The sequence below is a fragment of the Erpetoichthys calabaricus genome, chromosome 8, assembly GCF_900747795.2.
Source record: "Erpetoichthys calabaricus chromosome 8, fErpCal1.3, whole genome shotgun sequence".
In the NCBI taxonomy this organism is placed as follows: domain Eukaryota; kingdom Metazoa; phylum Chordata; class Cladistia; order Polypteriformes; family Polypteridae; genus Erpetoichthys; species Erpetoichthys calabaricus.
The window spans coordinates 134720886-134742804 of NC_041401.2; the positions used below are offsets into that span (position 1 = coordinate 134720886).

The 21919-nt window shown below is 36.8% G+C and overlaps 1 protein-coding gene and 1 long non-coding RNA gene across 2 annotated transcripts in view; one reads left to right on the plus strand and one right to left on the minus strand.

Annotated features, from left to right (window-relative positions):
- Window positions 1–786: 786 nt before the first annotated feature.
- LOC114656086 (uncharacterized) lies at window positions 787–5487 on the minus strand. Its single transcript, XR_003716980.2, has 3 exons — window positions 5435–5487; window positions 2065–2200; window positions 787–1789 (listed from the first exon to the last, which is right to left on the minus strand). It is a non-coding gene; the product is annotated as an uncharacterized LOC114656086 (long non-coding RNA).
- A 15383-nt stretch (window positions 5488–20870) lies between these two features.
- Window positions 20871–21919, plus strand: part of ube2g2 (ubiquitin-conjugating enzyme E2G 2 (UBC7 homolog, yeast)) — a 148202-nt gene continuing 147153 nt past the window's right edge. Inside the window, exon 1 of the mRNA XM_028807495.2 lies at window positions 20871–21035. Within this exon, the coding sequence (XP_028663328.1) occupies window positions 20993–21035 (43 nt within the window). The 5' untranslated portion in view covers window positions 20871–20992. The remainder of the gene's footprint in view (window positions 21036–21919) is intronic.

Genomic DNA, 21919 nt, shown 5'->3' on the forward strand with positions numbered 1-21919 from the left:
CTCGATGGGGTAAATAACACTAACTAAACATCCTACCTTTATTATACACATGGGTAGATCATCTCGATGGGGTAAATAACACTAACTAAACATCCTACCTTTATCATGCATATGGGTAGATCATCTCGATGGGGTAAATAACACTAACTAAACATCCTACCTTTATTATACACATGGGTAGATCATCTCGATGGGGTAAATAACACTAACTAAACATCCTACCTTCATAATGCATATGGGTAGATCATCTCATCTCGATGGGGTAAATAACACTAACTAAACATCCTACCTTCATAATGCATATGGGTAGATCATCTCGATGGGGTAAATAACACTAACTAAACATCCTACCTTCATAATGCATATGGGTAGATCATCTCGATGAGGTAAATAACACTAACTAAACATCCTACCTTTATTATACACATGGGTAGATGATCTCGATGGGGTAAATAACACTAACTAAACATCCTACCTTTATTATACACATGGGTAGATCATCTCGATGGGATAAATAACACTAACTAAACATCCTACCTTCATAATGCATATGGGTACATCAGTAACACATTTCCAAGGACTGAAATATACTGCAAAGCTGACACATTATATACAGTATAGTATAACAAAATAAACAACAACTGTATTACATACAACATTATAAAGTATGTGTAATATTTTCTATTAAACATATTAAGTGAAACTTTTAAGGTCCATAAAGCACCTTATTTGAGGGCATTTCAAATAAAACAACAGCACTTCATAGGAAGAATAGAAAGGCTTTAATTTACATACATTTGTGAACAATAAAACACTCCAACAACAAAGACCAAAGAACAATACTTATTTATCTATACATTTTTTACAAACATATGCTATTTCAATTTTTTCATTGTATTTTGCACATTCAAAATGTGCCCAGCGACTGCACATATCACACTGCACCTGAAAACTAAAACATAACGATTAGTCTGAACATGGAAACAGTAATAATAGTGACTGATTCAATTAACTATTTCTTCTGATGCGGCCAAGCAGGTGTAGAAGCAGTTAATATTTTACTTGTTAAGTTATATTACTAGACCCCAAGAACAAAATTATGAAGAGTGAAAATGAGCATAGTAGGATATTATATTATTGTGGATGGTACATGTTGAAATATTGTTACCATTTCAATTGTGCTTTTGTTGGGATCATCTTCCAGCTTGGAACAAACCAAGCAATAACCTTCTGCATTGCCTATAATCACAGTTGTTCTCATTAGTATACAAGCTTTAACATCAGTCATTTGATTAATTTTCAGTATTTTGAAAAAGCAATAGTAGTGTTAGGTGTAACATACTGCTGTTATTCAAAATAAGAAAATAATCTTCACTCAATATTTAATTTACTTTCAATTATTTTATTGCTAGTATGCTAATATTTGCGGCTTCTGACAAAATAATTCTTCAAGCAAACCTAACTTAAAATTTGAAAGTGTGTTGCATCATGTTAGGTTTTCCAAAATGCAATATCAAAGATGTTAATCAGATATCATTACAAACAAGTATTGGACCTTAGAACATTGGGATGCTCCTTTCACATTAACAGAACTTTTGCAGGAGAATCCTTATGAACTGTATGATAAAATATATTACTGTATGTGAATCATATCATTGTATTACCTCTGTATTCAAGGAGAGCACAGGCTATGTCCATCCTTGCAGTTCTCATGGCAGACTCACTGGTTAACACATCCATTAGCCCTCCTTTTATGAGTTATAAATTTCTTCCCACTTTTTTTCCATAGCTTAAAAAAGCAAAATAAACAAGTTGCAATTAGCACATTAAATTAACAGTTTATTTATTACACACTATGTCAACAAAAGCAACAGATTACTTGGCATGAATGGTATATACACCGTATATGTTACACCCATCCGTTTATTGTAAGTCATAGCATTAAACTTATAACGTTATACCATGTCATCAGTTAAAAATACCTATGCAGTAAACTGTAATAAATGCATTAATGTAGTAAGGCTAAGAAAAGCATACATATTACTGAAATACAGTAACACTTACCTCAAACTTCAACACTAGGTAGGACAGATCGACAAGCAGTTGGTAAGCTTCGAGAAAAGTTGCGTAATTTTGGTCTGCGCATGCGTAGTATCAGTAAGTATATCATTTCGATGGGTAGAATGTTTCGTTAGAACACCTGTTTAAGAAGCAGGTAGTGATTCACACACATAGAGCACATAGAAGATCAAATACAGAACAAAGCATTTAACGTGCTACTTTAGTTACGATGGGATTTGAGAAACTAGTAAATTAAACGATTTTAAGATGAAGTTTACGGTGTTCTACTTTAATGGCAAAATAAACTACGTGATTAAAGTGGAAATTTCGAGATTAAAGTTGACATTTCATGCTTTTTTCCCCACTGTGTGCCTATTTTTTGTCTGTACCCTAATAAGCCTTCATATGACACTCAGACGGAGGGCTATCACTCGCCTTTTCACGGTGACTTTGATATGTGACTTCTTTTTTATTTCAGGCACTGTGCGACTTTGTGAACTTGAGCTTTCGAGTTTCTCCGACACTCTGTCACTCGATTAACTTCATTTTGTTGATTATACCACTGTTTAAACCAACAAATAGTACGTTTTTCTTTGCCTCCACTTGGTATTCGCTGAAATTCTTATACTTCCCCCCTGCTTTTCCCATTGTCTTTTCACAGAAGGCTGAAAAGAGGAGTAATTCTGGGAGGAGCTGGGGCGGGACAGCAGGCGCGTGCACGTACGTTACTTTTCATGCTGATCGGGATTTATGTAGTGGAAAAATGTGGAAGTTGGCGAACGCACAGATTCCTGCATCTGGATTTTTTTTTGCGTAAGTACATTTCCGCTTTTGTGCTTACATCATGTTATAGTGCGAATTCTATGCACGGCGTTATGCATGAGGCCCCTGGAGACCCCTTAGGCCAGAGTTATACTTCACGCAATGCGACGCATGCTGCAGCGGATGCTCCTGCTACGCAAGCATTGAAGTGTTTATACTTGCACGTGTACTTTACGTTAATCTGGAGGAATCCGTCAGGTGGCGGTGTGAGATAATATCACGGTGTGAACATGTTCGGCTTCTCTGTGTTGTGAATTGCCTAGAACACCCATTAAATTTCAATGACACCTTACCGCAATATCTCTGAAAAGGTTGTTTATTGATTAAATCCAGGGATGTGTCCATTCCAGCAAGCATTGGGCACGAGTGAAAAACAATCCCTGGACGATGCCTCGGCTCATCGCAAGGTGAATACAAGCACACACATACACTAGCGTCATTTTAGCGGCACCAAATCCCCAAATCTGCATATCTTTGGAAGGAAACTGGAGCACACTGAGGAAACCCAGCAGGAAAGCGTGTAAACTCCAGGCAGGAGTCTTTTTTTCTAGGGCTCCTGACAGCAGTGTATCACCACACTGAGCACATTAAATGTATGATATTCCAACTCTCTGCACATTTAGAATCCTTAGATTTATACTTGATATCACTTTAATGATGAAAAGCATTAAATTATGTGTATTACATTTTACAGATAAATAGATAATTTCATTTAAATAATGAATACTGTTAATAATTACACACATGGGGTGACACAGTGGCGGAGCGTTAGCGCTGCTGTCTTGCAGGGAGTCACGTCGCTGATATTCCCTGCCTGGAGTTTACACGTTTTCCTGCTGGGTTTCCTCAGTGTGCTCCAGTTTCCTTCCAAAAATATGCAGATTTCGGGATTTGGTGCCGCTAAAATGACGTTGGTGTATGTGTGTGCTTGTATTCACCTTGCGATGAGCTGAGGCATCTTCCAGGGATTGTTTCTCACTTGTGCCCAATGCTTGCTGGAATGGACACATCCCTGGATTTAATCAATAAACATCCTTTTCAGAGATATTGAGGTAAGGTGTCATCGGAATTTAATGGGTGTTCTAGGCCAGGGGTAGGCAACGTCGGTCCTGGAGTGCCACAGTATGTGCAGGTTTTTGTTCCAACCCAGTTCCTTAACGAGAACTCAATTATTGCTGATGAAGCACATATTGCTTAAGTGACATTTTAATGCTTCATTTTAGTGGCCTCGCTTGTTAAGGTTCTCCAACCTTAATTGCTTATTTCAATCTTAAACTGCTGCATTCAGTGTTTTAATTGCTCCTTATTAGCAATAAGATGTAAAAGACAAAGCAGCCAGCAGTTCTCCAGCTAGCTTTTTTCCAATTACATCTGTGTGTGTTCATCATGCACGGTTTGATTTAATAAAACACTTAATAGAAAAATGTGACAGACTGAAAATGATCTGTTTTAGGCTTCAAATCATTTGGATGATATCCTTGGAAAGGAAAAAAATCTACGATATAAAAGCCTTACATTGCACAGACTAACAAGCCATAAAATTAAATTAGGTCTGAGATTGGCAATGATTGGTTTCTAATTAAGCAATTGGGTTGGAATGAAAACCTGCACATACTGTGGCACTCCAGGACCGACGTTGCCTACCCCTGTTCTAGGCAATTCACAACATAGAGAAGCCGAACATGTTCTCACCGTGATAATATCTCGCACTGCCACCTGGCGGATTCCTCAAGATTTACGTAAAGTACGCGCCCAAGTATAAACACTTCAACGCTTGAGTAGCAGGAGCGTCCGCTGCAGCATGCGTCGCGTCGCGTGAAGGGAGCAGCACTACCGTGCATGTTTGATACCTGCTTTAATGCATTTCATCATGAAAATGATATCAAGTATTTATCTTAGCATTCTAAATGTTCAGTGAGTAGGAATATCATGAAGCGAATGTATTCTGTGCGGCGATCGCAACAGGTGTGATGAATAACTGGGTCGGGGAACATTTAACACAAAGCATTTAATGTGCTACATAACTTATGACGGGGTTTGAGAAAATCTAGTACTGTAACTTAAATATTTATTTTAAGATGAAGTTTAATTTACGACATTCTACTTTAATGACAAAATAAAGTACGAGAATAAAATGGAAATAGCGACTTTAATCTCGACATAAACGGCGAGAATAAAGTCAGCATGTCGACTTTATTCTTGTCCTAAGCGTCGAGATCAAAGTGGAAATATCGACTTTATTCTCGACATTGTTTTTTTTTTTCTCCACTGTGTCCGTATTTTTTCTCTTCAGTGTGGCCCTAATACACGGACTAAGTTCTCCCAACTACCTCCATTCATCCATCGCCTTACACATAATTACAAAGTCATCTTCCCCTGACTCTTCCTCGCTAGAAGAGCCTGACTCCTCACGTCTCCCTCTTTTTTCACTCCTTCATCCAGCTCCCTACATTACCCCATTATATTAGATACGTATGGCAAGCCAAATTATCATTCAGAGATATCTTTAAATCATTTGCGGCATCAGTGGTAAACACTGATCGTAGCTTACCAAAGCAAGTTCGCCTGTTTTCTCCCTCCCACACTTCCGGGTTTCTACCCAACGTGACCCAATTGTATCCGGCTGCCGGTGGCAGACTCGGCCTTCCACGCCCCTGGCCTTCCACGCCCCCGGCCTTCCACGCCTCCTGCCTTCCACACCACGCCCCCAGCATTCGCGTCCGTCCTCTGTAACATCGCTTTCGTTGAAAAACTAGTAACGTTGATTTACCATGTAACCCTAAAAGACGATATTAATATGACTTTCTGCAATCACGAGGCAAGAATCCGAGTTTCTCTTTATGGTATTACTGTCGTGTTTACTTTTAGAAACAAAAAACAGTTTTATAATTTATGAGTCAGGATTCGATAGTTATCTGGGGACCTGGGTTCGCTTCCCGGGTCCTCCCTGCGTGGAGTTTGCATGTTCTCCCCGTGTCTGCATGGGTTTCCGCCGGGCTCTCCGGTTTCCTCCCACAGTCCAAAGATATGCAGGTTAGGTGGATTGGTGATTCTAAATTGGCCCTAGTGTGTGCTTGGTGTGTGGGTGTGTTTGTGTGTGTCCTGCGGTGGGTTGGCACCCTGCCCAGGATTGGTTCCTGCCTTGTGCCCTGTGTTGGCTGGGATTGGCTCCAGCAGACCCCCGTGACCCTATGTTCGGATTCAGCGGGTTGGAAAATGGATGGATGGATGGATTCGATAGTTAAAAGAAAGAGGGCATAACATATTTTTAGATTAAGGAAACCCCATACTAAATTTGAATGTGGATGCTCTAACTGCTATTATAGTGAATTCTATCATTCAAAATATTTGAAATTATTTTTATGGTACTTTTGTACTAAACGGCATGTCTGACATTATTTCTGGAACCTCGTTCAATAAAGGAAAATTCCGTTAATGACATTAATTTATTATATTACAAAATAAATGATGATCAATAACACAACAAAGCAATCAACAGGCATGAAAATGAAGGTCTAAACTTTCGAGTTTAAAAGAAACTTTTAAAAGTGTTTATATTGAACAATTTTTTAAATGATCCAGCTTACTAATACAGTTCATACCTTCATTTCCATTGTTTGTCTTGAATTGTGTTTTCTTAATTTTGTTCTTCGCTGCTGCTATAATGTTGATAAATTTCAAGTGGAGTTATTAAACTTTCAAACGTTTACCTGGTTTTTAATTTTAATGCATAATTGTTATCCCTGGGACCCTAACGTATAAATATGTACTTATCAAAAAAAGTGAAGCAAATCTCTCAAATTGCTTAATAGATATTATATCGTTTGTTGTTCTAAAGAAATGCAAACATTTGCATTATTGAAAGTTGCACTTCCATAAACCGTCGTTTTTATTTATTTTGGAACTGAACTAACAGATTTTAAACTTAACTTTAAAAATGTTTCGTTTGGGTCGATACAATAATTACAAATCAATTTTTTAGTGATTTTAAATCATTTAATCGCCATATACCATTTCTTGTATTAAGAATTTGTCATTTGTTGCATACCCCAACTTACTCTCCAAACGGAGATTTACTTTTTTGTAAATACGATTACCGTTATTAGGTCATCGGTGTCACTGCCTGCTCAGGATTCTTCCCATAGTGTGTTCAGCTGTCTTTGACCACTTTGTGCCTGCGTGTGTCATCGTCTCTGTTGTCTGATTTGGTGTAACTCCTGAATCCTACAAAGTGCCCCCTGGTCAGTGTCCCCTCTTGATTAGTTAAGGGTTTTTTTGATTCTGTCAGACCAAGTATTGTTACCTTAATAAATGCTAGCTTGATTTCTGGTTGTGTTCCTGCTGCCTTGAAACACGCTGTGGTGCAGAAACGTATTATAAAAAACAAAATAAGGACCCTCTAATGTGTTAAATTTCAGGCCAATTTCTAAACTGCCTTTTTTATCTAAAGTCTTTGAAAAAGTTGTCCTACCTCAAACATTTCTAGATGAAAATAGTATTCTGGAAAAATTCCAATCCAGATACAGATGTTCTTGCAGCACTGAAACATCCTTGTTAAAGGTTAACAGTAACCTCTTCCCAATTAATAATCCTGGAGATTCTTCCATTCTTGTACTGCTAGATCTTACCTCAGCTTTTGATGCTGTGGATCTTATGATTCTTATATCCTGCCTTGAACAGTATGTAGTCATCCAACGTAATGCCCTGAAATGGTTTAAATCTTATCTAAGAAATAGGAGCGTTTCTATTCATTTGGGTGAGTTCTCATCCTCTGTAGCTCCTCTTACTTGTGGGGTTCCATCCTTGGACCAGCTATCTTTTTGATAGGCATGTTACCTTTAGGCTCCATTGTTAACAAGTATGGCTTCTCTATACTGATGACACTTAAATATATTTGCCACTAAAATCAAAGCGAGAAAATACAGACTCTCCATGTGTGCTTGAATGATATTAAAACCTGGATGGCAATGCATCTTCTTAAACTAAATGATAATAAAACTGTGATCATGGTGTCCAAGAGTTAAGAAAGTTTGAGTGTCTCTCATATTGCTCTTAGACCCCTTTCCATATACGTATCATAAAGCTTCAGTTAACCTAGGTGTGATCTGTGACAGCTCATTCAAACTCGACAAACAGATAAATTGTGAAGTTAAATGAAGCTTTTTCCAGCTGAGACTTTAAGGTAAAGGCTTTTCTTTCTTTCTGTGATCTTGAAAAGGCCATCCAAGCTTTTACAGCATCTCATTTGGACTATTGCAGTTCTTTGTATGTAGGTATTGGTCAGGCCCTGTTACGACGCCTATAACTATTCCACAACTTTGCTGTTCACTTATTGAAGGCTCTCGTAAGTGTGGCCATATTTCACCAATACTGACCTCACTTCACTGGCTTCTGGTCCATTTCAGAATTGATTTTAAAATTCTGTTTCTTGTTTTCAAATGTTTGAGTGGATCAGCCCCATCTTGCCTCTTGGAATCTCTTCACTTGTATGTGCCAACAAGATCCCTGTGGTCTACTAGCCTGATGCTCTTCGTTGTGCCGAGGTCAAGGATGAAGCAAAGGAGGAATCGGGTGTTTGTGGTGGCTACTCCTTTTCTCTGGAATGGCTCTCCTTATTATATTAGGTCTGCTCCATCACAGGCCATTTTTAAGTCATCATTAAAGTCTTATTTCTTCTTGCTGCCATTTGACCCTCCAAAAGGTTGACATTTTTTGTATATGTTGGCTCACGTACATTCAGGATTATAAATATGTATATATGGGTATTTTAAGTTTATCTTTTATGTAATGGCTGGTTATTCTTGCAGTTTTGTGATGTGTACATACGGTATATTTGAACTGCTTCTTTTACCCTTTCTTGTACAGCACTTTGGTTCAGTTCTGGCTGCTGTTGTAAATGTGGTTTATAAATAAATATTGCCTTGCCCTGCTTTATAAAACATTATTTTAATACATAACACTAAGACAATGGACTGTAAAGATGAAGTTGGTTTGAAACATTTATTACAAAAAAGTTAAAGAATATATAAAATATAGTACAAGAATTGTAGGTTGTAACTGAACAATGAGGGACATGTATGTTTGTTACATTTTCTCACAAAACTCAGTCATTTTCCTGTTTCCTCTCACGTTAATCTAAAAACAGATGCATGTCTTCCATATGTGAAAAAATATGTCTAAAGACATATTCCCTCTCCTCTTCTTCTGGAAATTCAGATAGCAAATCAAATTTCTCAAGGGCCTCCTCAGTGTCGTCTTTGTCCATTGACAGTAATGCAGGGAGTGAGATTCGCCCTCTGAACACAGAAATGTTCTCAGCACACCACTTCTGTGCCTCGGTGAAATGCTGAAGGATTCCATGCTGCTGTGATACATTATATTAAAAAAGAAAGAAAGAAAATTCTTTAAATGGTCATCATAAAGCTCATAGCCTTTTCCTCCAAATTTACAAGGAATGTAAGTAAAAAAAATAATGTACAGTAAATTTATTATACATTATTAACATTACTGCTTTTGATCACAGATTCTACAAGTCTTCAATGTTTCTTACAATACACTATCATTAATACAGCACACAATGCATTTCAAATGTTTTAAGGACTTTAAGAGTTGTACTAGTACTACAGTTTGTCTGAAGATATAAAACAAGCTTTTAGTCTTTTGGGCTTTGACTCCTACTGCTTAACGATTAACAGTCGGCATCTGAGACAAGCATTAAGTCTTTTTATACATTTTATTCACTACACCACAGGCATTGTAAGCCAGTATCAACAAAATGTAATTTATCTTTCTTATGGAAGTTTATAAAATGATGTGTCTGTACCTGTTCATCAGTGCCCTGTGCTGGATGTTGGAGAAGGGACGCTGACGTTTCTTCTAAAAGAAAAAATCTGAAATCTGCAGAATGCAGTGCTATGGAACAGAATAGCAAGACATTTGTTCATTTCAGATGTAGTGCCAAGTCTTTACTCTGTCTTCTCATTAATGGCTCAATAAAGTCTAAACCTAAAAACATAGAAAATAATATTTACTTAAGGAAATGTTAAAAAAGAACCAAAAGAATAAGCACAAAAAATGAACCTGTCCTGGCTGTCCATTGTTTCTGTACCTTCTAATTTTTTGTTTGGTTCTTGGCCTTCATTTAGAAGGGCGTTTGCTCACTCAGTCTGATGTGAGCAGTTACTTCAGTGATTTGAAAAAGAAGCACTAAGTTTATAATGGTAAACATTTGGACTATTTGTCTTTGATTTACAATATGGCTAAGTATATTTGCCATATTGCCGCAGAACTAAATTAGAGTTATTAAAGGAAATTTAAATTTCATTTACCCCTTGGTGCTGGAGTTCTCAAGTAACATTCTACACCAGCTCTTCTTCCACAAAGCCAGCATGTCATTCTAAAGAGGACTGAGCAGAGTCACGTTGTTAAAAGGAGTTTAATGTTACAAAAATATTTATGCAAATCATTAAACATACATTTAAATGATCTGGATTTTGAAAGGTAGGCGTTTCTGGAACTTCAAAACCACTATGGACAGTATGTTGAAATTAAAAAAAAAACAAATATAATAAACTAAGTTAAACATAACACAAATATCCAACACAAATTGTAGAAGGTGACAAAAATGGGAACCAGCAACCAGATATAATCCTCCCTCTACAAATACTACAATGAAAGAAGAGAGGACTAAAGTTGAGACACAACTCATTAAAATTGAAGGGGACATCGAGGATGAAATACAGAGACACCACAAAATGGTCCTTTGGAAACCTGGACACAACATTAAATACAGACATACAAAAAATGATAGTTACAATATGAAATGGTCGTACCATCAACATGGAAATTCCACAGCCATGGCTATTCATTTGACTTGGAAGGCCCTAATACATCCATCCATCCTTCATCCATCCCGCTATATCCTAACTACAGGGTCACGGGGGTCTGCTGGAGCCAATCCCAGCCAACACAGGGTGCAAGGCAGGAAACAAAACCCGGGCAGGGTGCCAGCACCGCAGGGCACACACACACCAAGCACACACAAACACACCAAGCACACACTAGGAAGGCCCTAATACAAGGGGAAAAAAAATTTAATCAAAGAAAAATATTAAATACTGACATACAATAAACTGTTGACAATATTTTTAAACAAAAACAACAATGGAATTGGTCACTTGGGACACACCCTGTGTTACATCTGTAAATAGTAAAACCTGCCAAACAACGGAAAATGCTCAGCTTTTTAACCTGTATTTAAAAACGTTCCAGTTCAGAAAGCTAAACGTCAGTATTGTTTGCAAGCACACACTCTTAGCATACATTCACTACCTGCATACTTGACAATGACTCTGAAGGTGACGTAGCAGGATGCTGTAGTCTCTGTGCTTTTTACAAAGAGGGCACTTGGATTCATTTGGATATTTAATCAATGTTATCAAAGTTGTTTTTATATTCTCTGCCTTTATGGAGAAATGTGACTGTGGAAATCAAGACAAAAATAATATGTAATACTAATTTGGCAGAAAGCGCTAACGTGCTTTTATAAATAGCTAACTTAACTAAGTTAAGATAAGATATTTAACATACGTTAATGACGACGATAAACATAAATATCTTTCATATTGTACACTAACATTGCAGATTCTCTACATAACATCTCATAAATAAGTGTAAAAGTTAATATAGATGAAATAATACGGTAAGTATTAAAAAGAAATAATACAAGAGGTAAAAAATAATTAAAACGATATGCTTAAAAATAGGATATGTCAGTAATGACGATAAACAGAGAACACTTGGATTCGCTATACAGTATATAATCGTACATCTCATTAGTTTTGTTTAATGGATCTAAAGTTTCTTTAAATATACTGAGCTTTTTATTCTGTGAGTCCATACCTGGTTTTGTTGTGCCATTGTTCCGTGTCAGAAAACGTTTTTAGCTCCTTTTCTTTTTCGAATTGGAAAAACTGTACAGCAGCTCTTCTTCTCTTTCTACGGACTATAGGCGGTTGTGGGGCGGACTGTGGAAGGCAAGAGGCGTGGAAGGCCAGGGGCTTGGAAGGCCAAGTCTGCGACCTGCCAAGAGTATCCGGCTGCAGGTCGCAGACTTGGCCTTCCACGCCCCTGGCCTTCCACGCCCCTGGCCTTCCACGCCCCCGGCCTTCCGCGCCTCCTGCCTTCCACACCACGCCCCCAGCATTCGCGTCCGTCCTCTGTCACATCGCTTTCGTTGAAAAACTAGTAACGTTGATTTACCATGTAACCCTAAAAGACGATATTAATATGACTTCCTGCAATCACGAGGAAAGAATCCGAGTTTCTCTTTATGGTATTACTGTCGTGTTTACTTAAAAAACAGTTTTATAATTTATGAGTCAGGATTCGGTAGTTAAAAGAAAGAGGGCATAACATATTTTTAGATTAAGGAAACCCCATAATAAATATGAATGTGGATGCTCTAACTGCTATTATAGTGAATTCTATCATTCAAAATATTTGAAATTATTTTTATGGTACTTTTGTACTAAACGGCATGTCTGACATTATTTCTGGAACCTCGTTCAATAAAGGAAAATTCCGTTAATGACATTAATTTATTATGTTACAAAATAAATGATGATCAATAACACAACAAAGCAATCAACAGGCATGAAAATGAAGGTCTAAACTTTCGAGATCAAAAGAAACTTTTAAAATTGTTTATATTTAAAAAATTTTTAAATGATCCAGCTTACTAATAGAGTTCATACTTTCATTTCCATTGTCTGTCTTGAATTGTGTTTTCTTAATTTTGTTCAACGCTGCTGCTATAATGTTGATAAATTTCAAGTGGAATTATTAAACTTTCAAACGTTTACCTGTTTTTTTAATTTTAATGCATAATTGTTCTCCCTGGGACCCTAACTTATAAATATGTACTTATCAAAAAAAGTGAAGCAAATCTCTCAAATTGCTTAATAGATATTATATCGTTTGTTTTTCTAAAGAAATGCAAACATTTTCATTATTGAAAGTTGCACTTCCATAAACCGTCGTTTTAATTTTTTTTGGAACTGAACTAACAGATTTTAAACTTAACTTTAAAAATGTTCTGTTTGGGTCGATACAATAATTACAAACCAATTTTTTAGTGATTTTAAATCATTTAATCGCCATATACTATTTCTTGTATTAGGAATTTGTCATTTGTTGCATACCCCAACTTACTCTCCAAACGGAGATGTACTTTTTTGTAAATAAGATTATCGTTATTAGGTCATCGGTGTCACTGCCTGCTCAGGATTCTTCCTATAGTGTGTTCAGCTGTCTTTGACCACTTTGTGCCTGCGTGTGTCATCGTTACCTTAATAAATGCTAGCTTGATTTCTGGTTGTGTTCCTGCTGCCTTGAAACACGCTGTGGTGCAGAAACGTATTATAAAAAACAAAATAAGGACCCTCTAATGTGTCAAATTTCAGGCCAATTTCTAAACTGCCTTTTTTATCTAAAGTCTTTGAAAAAGTTGTCCTAACTCAAACATTTCTAGATGAAAATAGTATTCTGGAAAAATTCCAATCCAGATACAGATGTTCTTGCAGCACTGAAACATCCTTGTTAAAGGTTAACGGTGACCTCTTCCCAATTACTAATCCTGGAGATTCTGCCATTCTTGTACTGCTAGATCTTACCTCAGCTTTTGATGCTGTGGATCTTATGATTCTTATATCCTGCCTTGAACAGTATGTAGTCATCCAAGGTAATGCCCTGAAATGGTTTAAATCTTATCTAAGAAATAGGAATGTTTCTATTCATTTGAGTGAGTTCTTATCTTCTGTAGCTCCTCTTACTTGTGGGGTTCCATCCTTGGACCAGCTATCTTTTTGATAGGCATGTTACCTTTAGGCTCCACTTTTAACAAGTATGGCTACTCTATATTGATGACACTTAAATATATTTGCCACTAAAATCAAAGCAAGAAAATACAGACCCTCCATGTGTGCTTGAATTATATTAAAACCTGGATGGCAATGCATCTTCTTAAACTAAATGATAATAAAACTGTGATCATGGTGTCCAAGAGTTAAGAAAGTCTGAGTGTCTCTGATATTGCTCTTGGACCCCTTTCCATATACGTATCATAAAGCTTCAGTTAGCCCAGGTGTGATCTGTGACAGCTCATTCAAACTCGACAGACAGATAAATTGTGAAGTTAAATGAAGCTTTTTCCAGCTGAGACTTTAAGGTAAAGGCTTTTCTTTCTTTCTGTGATCTTGAAAAGGCCATCCAAGCTTTTACAGCATCTCATTTGGACTATTGCAGTTCTTTGTATGTAGGTATTGGTCAAGCCCTGTTACGACGCCTACAACTATTCCACAACTTTGCTGTTCGCTTATTGAAGGCTCTCGTCAGTGTGGCCATATTTCACCAATACTGACCTCACTTTACTGGCTTCTGGTCCATTTCAGAATTGATTTTAAAATTCTATTTCTTGTTTTCAAATGTTTGAGTGGATCAGCCCCATCTTGCCTCTTGGAACCTCTTCACTTGTATGTGCCAACAAGATCCCTGTGGTCTACTAGCCCAATGCTCTTAGTTGTGCCGAGGTCGAGGCTGAAGCAAAGGAGGAATCGGGTGTTTGTGGTGGCTGCTCCTTTTCTCTGGAATGGCTCTACTTATTATATTAGGTCTGCTCCATCACAGGCCATTTTCAAGTCATCATTAAAGTCTTATTTCTTGTTGCTGCCATTTGACCCTGCAAAAGGTTGACTTTGTTTTTATATGTTGGCTGACGTACATTCAGGATTATAAATATGTACTGTATATATGGGTATTTTAAGTTTACCTTTTATGTAATGGCTGGTTATTCTTGCAGTTTTGTGATGTGTACATACGGTATATTTGAACTGCTTCTTTTACCCTTTCTTGTACAGCACTTTGGTTCAGTTCTGGCTGCTGTTGTAAATGTGGTTTATAAATAAATATTGCCTTGCCCTGCTTTATAAAACATTATTTTAATACATAACACTAAGACAATGGACTGTAAAGATGAAGTTGGTTTGCAACATTTATTACAAAAAAGTTAAAGAATATATAAAACGAGCTGTATATACCCGGCGTTGCCCGGGGCAGAAGTAACCTAATCGGTCAAACACTTACATATATACCAAAGTAAACCTAATCGGTCAAACAGTTACATATATAAAAAAACCGAACCTAATCGGACAAACAGCTTCATATATACAGAAGCGAACCTAATCGGACAAACAGCTAATCTATATACATAAGCAAACCTAATTGGTCAAACAGTTACATAAATACAAAAGCAAACCTAATTGATGAAACAGCTTCATATATACAGAAGCGAACCTAATTGGTCAAACAGTTATGCATGTGCAGAATGATTTTACAAAGATTATGCGTGTTAACAATCATTAAAAAGAAAAGATTGAGGAACTCTTCTTGTATATGTGATGAAGCTGGATGAAGCTGACTTGACGAAGACGTAGGTGGCATAGATTGGTTTTTCTAAAACAGAAGAAAAAAATGAGTATCTATTATTATTTTAAATTAGAATGAAAATGAGAACCTTGATTAGAGATAGATTATCCGTATTAAAATATGTGCATGAATAAACTTTTGCTAACTCTGTAGCAAAAGTTTATTCATACAAATTGGAATGGGATGGCTTTGTGAAAAAGTAAAAATTACATAAAAATAAATTGAGAATGCGTACTTCCATTTGACTGAGATTATCTGTAATGATGAAAAAAAAGTTTAGTATGTTTTTTTTTCCATACGGGAAGGATGTAAAACCTTACATAGGCACCCTTCAGCCCGTACTGAAGGGTAGTGTCAGATTCTTACTGACTAAAAAACACCCTTTTTATTCCACAGCTACCCGAAAAACCACTATTAGGCATTACTTTGGGGTGGCAGTAGTTTAGTTATGAAACAGCTGGGTCCTGAAAAAAATCTGTCTTATTAGTGGCTTCATCACATATAGAAGAACAGTTCCTCAATCTTTTCTTTTTCATGATTGTTAACACGCATAATGTTTGTAAAATCATTCTGCACATGCATAACTGTTTGACCAATTAGGTTCGCTTCTGTATATATGAAGCTGTTTGATCGATTAGGTTTGCTTTTGTATTTATGTAACTGTTTGACCAATTAGGTTTGCTTATGTATATAGATTAGCTGTTTGTCCGATTAGGTTCGCTTCTGTATATATGAAGCTGTTTGTCCGATTAGGTTCGGTTTTTTTATATATGTAACTGTTTGACCGATTAGGTTTACTTTGGTATATATGTAAGTGTTTGACCGATTACGTTACTTCTGCCCCGGGCAACGCCGGGTATATACAGCTCGTAAATTATTAAACAGTAAAATCTTCTTCTGTAATTTGCTACCGTGGCAATTTGTGTGTCTGTCCAGGATTTTAAATGACCTGTAGCTCGCAAACCGTTGCACCTATACACTTGAAATGTGGTACACATATAGTACGTCACGTCTACTATCCGCTTTATGGGTGATGATTGTTTTAGTCTTTTTATCTTTATTTTATTTTATTGTACAATCAAGTCCTATCTGGGCACAGCAGGGCAGCCGTGGGCGGATGCGTATGGTGTATTCACTCGATATGGTATTTTGATAAAAGAATTTGAACAACATATAAGAAGCGTATAAATTATTAAACAGTAAAACATTAACATTTAAGAAGTAAAGTTACATTGAGTACTACTGCAGTGCCTTCGGGTATACCTCATTTTTTCTTTGCCCATTACATGCTTAAATGTATACATTTTTTGGTGTACCTACCCGAGAACACGCGACATATAACCGACCGTGGGAGAAGCATGGATTTTAAACACGCGTTGAGTTCATCTGCTGGTCTCCCTCGTGGAATAACTGGTAATGTTTGAGTAAAATCTACAGCGAGTAAAACGACATTACCTTTTTTTTTTTTTACGATCTCTGAGATCTTGCTTTTTTCGGTTCAAGGCTTCATAAGCTTTTATGTTCAATGTTGTACTTAATAAGTACTAATTATCCCAAACCATCATCTTTGAATGTTGCAAGACTTTCGCCTTGTATGTAGATCGGGGTAATTACATTCATTGCATTCCTAGTCTGAATCACAATGTGATTGTATGGGTGGTTACCTGGCACTGTAGGGTTGCCACCCGTCCTTTAAAATACGGAATCGTGCCGCGTTCGAGAATGAAATTGCGCGTCCCGTTTTGAATCAATACTGGACGGGATTTATCCCGTATTTTTTTTATCATTTTTTTTTTAAAGCAGCGTCTCATGCAAATCATCCCACACGCATTTTATGAAGATGCCTCCTTTCCTAGTTTTGATTGGGTAATACTTGATGTCATCGTTAGTTTGATTGGTGTTTTTAACTGTCCAGTGAGTAGGGCGTGTCTTTCAACCGTAAGCAGATTTTTTGCAGTGGTATCACTGACCTCGACGACGGCGACGTTATACGTCAAAAATAAATTACGATAAATGACGATTTTAGCGATACTTTATTACGACGGCGGCTACATAGACACGATCAAATAAAAACAAAAAAATCAAATAATCATTCTACATTTTCAAAACGTCGAAAAAACGACGGAATGAAAAAAAGGCCCACCCGACGACCCACCCATTCCATTTTTATATATATAGATATAGAACAAGAATTGTAGGTTGTAACTGAACAATGAGGGACATGTATGTTTGTTACATTTTCTCACAAAACTCAGTCATTTTCCTTTTTCCTCTCACGTTAATCTAAAAACAGATGCATGTCTTCCATATGTGAAAAAAATATGTCTAAAGACACATTCTCTCTCCTCTTCTTCTGGAAATTCAGATAGCAAATCAAATTTCTGAAGGGCCTCCTCAGTGTCATCTTTGTCCATTGACAGTAATGCAGGGAGTGAGATTCGCCCTCTGAACACAGAAATGTTCTCAGCACACCACTTCTGTGCCTCGGTGAAATGCTGAAGGATTCCATGCTGCTGTAATACATTATATTAAAAAAGAAAGAAAGAAAATTCTTTAAATGGTCATTATAAAGCTCATAGCCTTTTCCTCCACATTTACAAGGAATGTAAGGAAAGTAAAAAAAATAATGTACAGTAAATTTAATTTATTATACATTATTAACATTGCTGCTTTTGATCACAGATTCTACAAGTCTTCAATGTTTCTTACAATACACTATTATTAACACAGCACACAATGCATTTCAAATGTTTTAAGGCCTTTAAGAGTTGTACTAGTACTACAGTTTGTCAGAAGATGTAAAACAGGCTTTTAGTCTTTTGGGCTTTGACTCCTACTGCTTAACGATTAACAGTCGGCATCTGAGACAAGCATTAAGTCTTTTTATACATTTTATTCACTACACCACAGGCATTGTAAGCCAGTATCAACAAAATGTAATTTATCTTTCTTATGGAAGTTTATAAAATGATGTGTCTGTACCTGCTCATCAGTGCCCTGTGCTGGATGTTGGAGAAGGGACGCTGACGTTTCTTCTGAAAGAAAAAATCTGAAATCTGCAGAATGCAGTGCTATGGAACAGAATAGCAAGACATTTGTTCATTTCAGATGTAGTGCCAAGTCTTTACTCTGTCTTCTCATTAATGGCTCAATACAGTCTAAACCTAAAAACATAGAAAATAATATTTACCTAAGGAAATGTTAAAAAAGAACCAAAAGAATAAGCACAAAAAAACGACCCTGTCCTGGCTGTTCATTGTTTCTGTACCTTCTAATTTTTTGTTTGGTTCTTGGCCTTCATTTAGAAGGGCGTTTGCTCGCTCAGTCTGATGTGAGCAGCTACTTCAGTGATTTGAAAAAGAAGCACTAAGTTTATAATGGTAAACATTTGGACTATTTGTCTTTGATTTACAATATGGCTAAGTATATTTGCCATATTGCCGCAGAACTAAATTAGAGTTATTAAAGGAAATTTAAATTTCATTTACCCCTTGGTGCTGGAGTTCTCAAGTAACATTCTACACCAGCTCTTCCACAAAGCCAGCATGTCATTCTAAAAGGAGTTTAATGTTACAAAAATATTTATGCAAACCATTATAAACATACATTTAAATGATCTGGATTTTGAAAGGTAGGCGTTTCTGGAACTTCAAAACCACTATGGACAGTATGCTGAAATTAAAAAAAAAAAACAAATATAATAAAATAAGTTAAACATAACACAAATATCCAACACAAATTGTAGAAGGTGACAAAAATCGGAACCAGCAACCAGATAAAATCCTCCCTCTACAAATACTACAATGAAAGAAGAGAGGACTAATGTTGAGACACAACTCATTAAAACTGAAGGGGGCCTCGAGGATGAAATACAGAGACACCACAAAATGGTCCTTTGGAAACCTGGACACGACATTACATACAGACATACAAAAAATAATAGTTACAATATGAAATGGTCGTACCATCAACATGGAAATTCCACAGCCATGGCTATTCATCTGACTTGGAAGGCCCTAATACATCCATCCATCCCGCTATATCCTAACTACAGTATCACGGGGGTCTGCTGGAGCCAATCCCAGCCAACAGAGGGCGCAAGGCAGGAAACAAAACCCAGGCAGGGCGCCAGCCCACCGCAGGGCGCACACACACCAAGCACACACCAACACACCAAGCACACACTAGGGAAGCCCTAATACAAGGGGTAAAAAAATTTAAACAAAGAAAAATATTAAATACTGACATACAGTAAACTGTTGACAATGACTTTTAAACAGAAACAACAATGGAATTGGCCACTTGGGACACACCCTGTGTTACATCTGTAAATAGTAAATCCTGCGAAACAACGGAAAATGCTCAGCTTTTTAACCTGTATTTTAAAAAGTTCCAGATCAGAAATCTAAATGTCAGTATTGTTTGCAAGCACACACTCTTAGCATACCCTGTATATACACTACCTGCATACTTGACAATGTGGCCTTCATGACTCTGAAGGTGACGTAGCAGGATGCTGTAGTCTCTGTGCTTTTTACAAAGAGGGCACTTGGATTCATTTGGAAATTTAATCAATGTTGTCAAAGTTGTTTTTATATTCTCTGCCTTTATGGAGAAATGTGACTGTGGAAATCAAGACAAAAATAATATGTAATACTAATTTGGCAGAAAGCGCTAACGTGCTTTTAAAAATAGCTAACTTAACTAAGTTAAGATAAGATATTTAACATACGTTAATGACGACGATAAACATAAATACCTTTCATATTGTACACTGACATTGCAGATTCTCTACATAACATCTCATAAATAAGTGAAAAAGTTAATATAGATGAAATAATACGGCAAATATTAAAAAGAAATAATACAAGAGGTAACAAATAATTAAAACGATATGCTTAAAAATAGGATATGTCAGTAATGACGATAAACAGAGAACACTTGGATTCGCTGTACAGTATATAATCGTACATCTCATTAGTTTTGTTTAATGGATCTAAAGTTTCTTTAAATATACTGAGCTTTTTATTCTGTGAGTCCATACCTGGTTCTGTTGTGCCATTGTTCCGTGTCAGAAATCGTTTTCAGCTCCTTTTCTTTTTCAAAATGGAATAACTGTACAGCAGCTCTTCTTCTCTTTCTACGGACTATAGGCGGTTGTGGGGCGGACTGTGGAAGGCAGGAGGCGTGGAAGGCCGGGGGCGTGGAAGGCCAGGGGCGTGGAAGGCCAAGTCTGCGACCTGCAGCCGGACCCTTCTCACCTGCAGCCGGACCCGTCTCACGTGACCACGAAACAGAGTCACTTACCGATCATTTTTTTTTTAACTTCGTAAATTGGCGTTTAGCTAATGGAATTGGTGGTTCGGGCGTCCGCCTATCACTTGTGTTCCGACTTTGCCTGCAATTATTCATGGGACTTTTCTCAGCCAATAATGGTGCAATAGTGTCGTTGCCAATGTAGCCAATCTATCTAATGCCTCCATCTTGCCTGGGTATTCGGAACCCCCGTGTTTTTGTCCCCAAAAGACCCGGATGTATATTTTTATTTCCGGTATGCGCCACCCATGTATGGACTCGTGTGTAGAATCGTACTGTTTTTTGGGCTTTTTAAAATAGGATCTCAATAATGGCTGGCACGGCGTTGAAGAGACTGATGGCCGAATATAAGCGTAAGTCGTGTTTGTAATATTGAACTCTGTAAGAACGATAAACAATATGTATCTGTTATTACGGTAGCGTCTATATCCGTAGTTATTTATTCCTAGTGTACTTTACCAGTTGAATTTGTAGTGCGTACCTTCTCTGAGTTTAAATCTCCGGGGTAATTGATTGGAAACTTGTGAGCAGTCTTGTCTATTATGTAATGGTAGCGAATGGCAGAGACATTTACCTTGCGCGTTGTTTGGATTTTTTCTCACCCTTATATAAATCGTGCATATTTTATAAAACAAAAAAATAATTGAGCGCAGCCTGTAGTCATTGACAGTTTTTGAATACTAGAAGTAATGTGTGCAGTGAGTACTAAATATATACGCAGTCTGTCTGTCCTTAATTGGCATACGACATGTATGATAATAATAATTCATTATTATCGCAAAGCGGTTCATAAAGTTTAAAAACTAAGTGTTCATGTAATGTAATCTAAGAAAAACGGTTGAATGTGATGCATTGTTTTCCTTTTAACAAATTCTGTATAGAGAAAAGCGTAGCTATGGTTTTATGGATTTATAATGGCTAAATGAAGAGGCGTAAAAATCTTCATAGAGTGAAACTGAGAGATTCAACATCGTGCTGAGTAATAATAATAGTAATATTATTCGTTATTGTTGTTCTTGAATGCCTTTTCTAGGCGCAAGCAGAACAACGTTCACAGCATAATAATAAATCTAGGTGAATAAGAAGTCATTGAAATGAATTGTGTCAGTGAAACTAACACGAAAAAAAATCGGATCAAGGGATAATTAGAGAATACAAAATTCTCTTTTGAGAATATAATTATATAAAATAAAACAAATATAAATTAATATGAATACTTAAAGGTTTTATTTGTAAG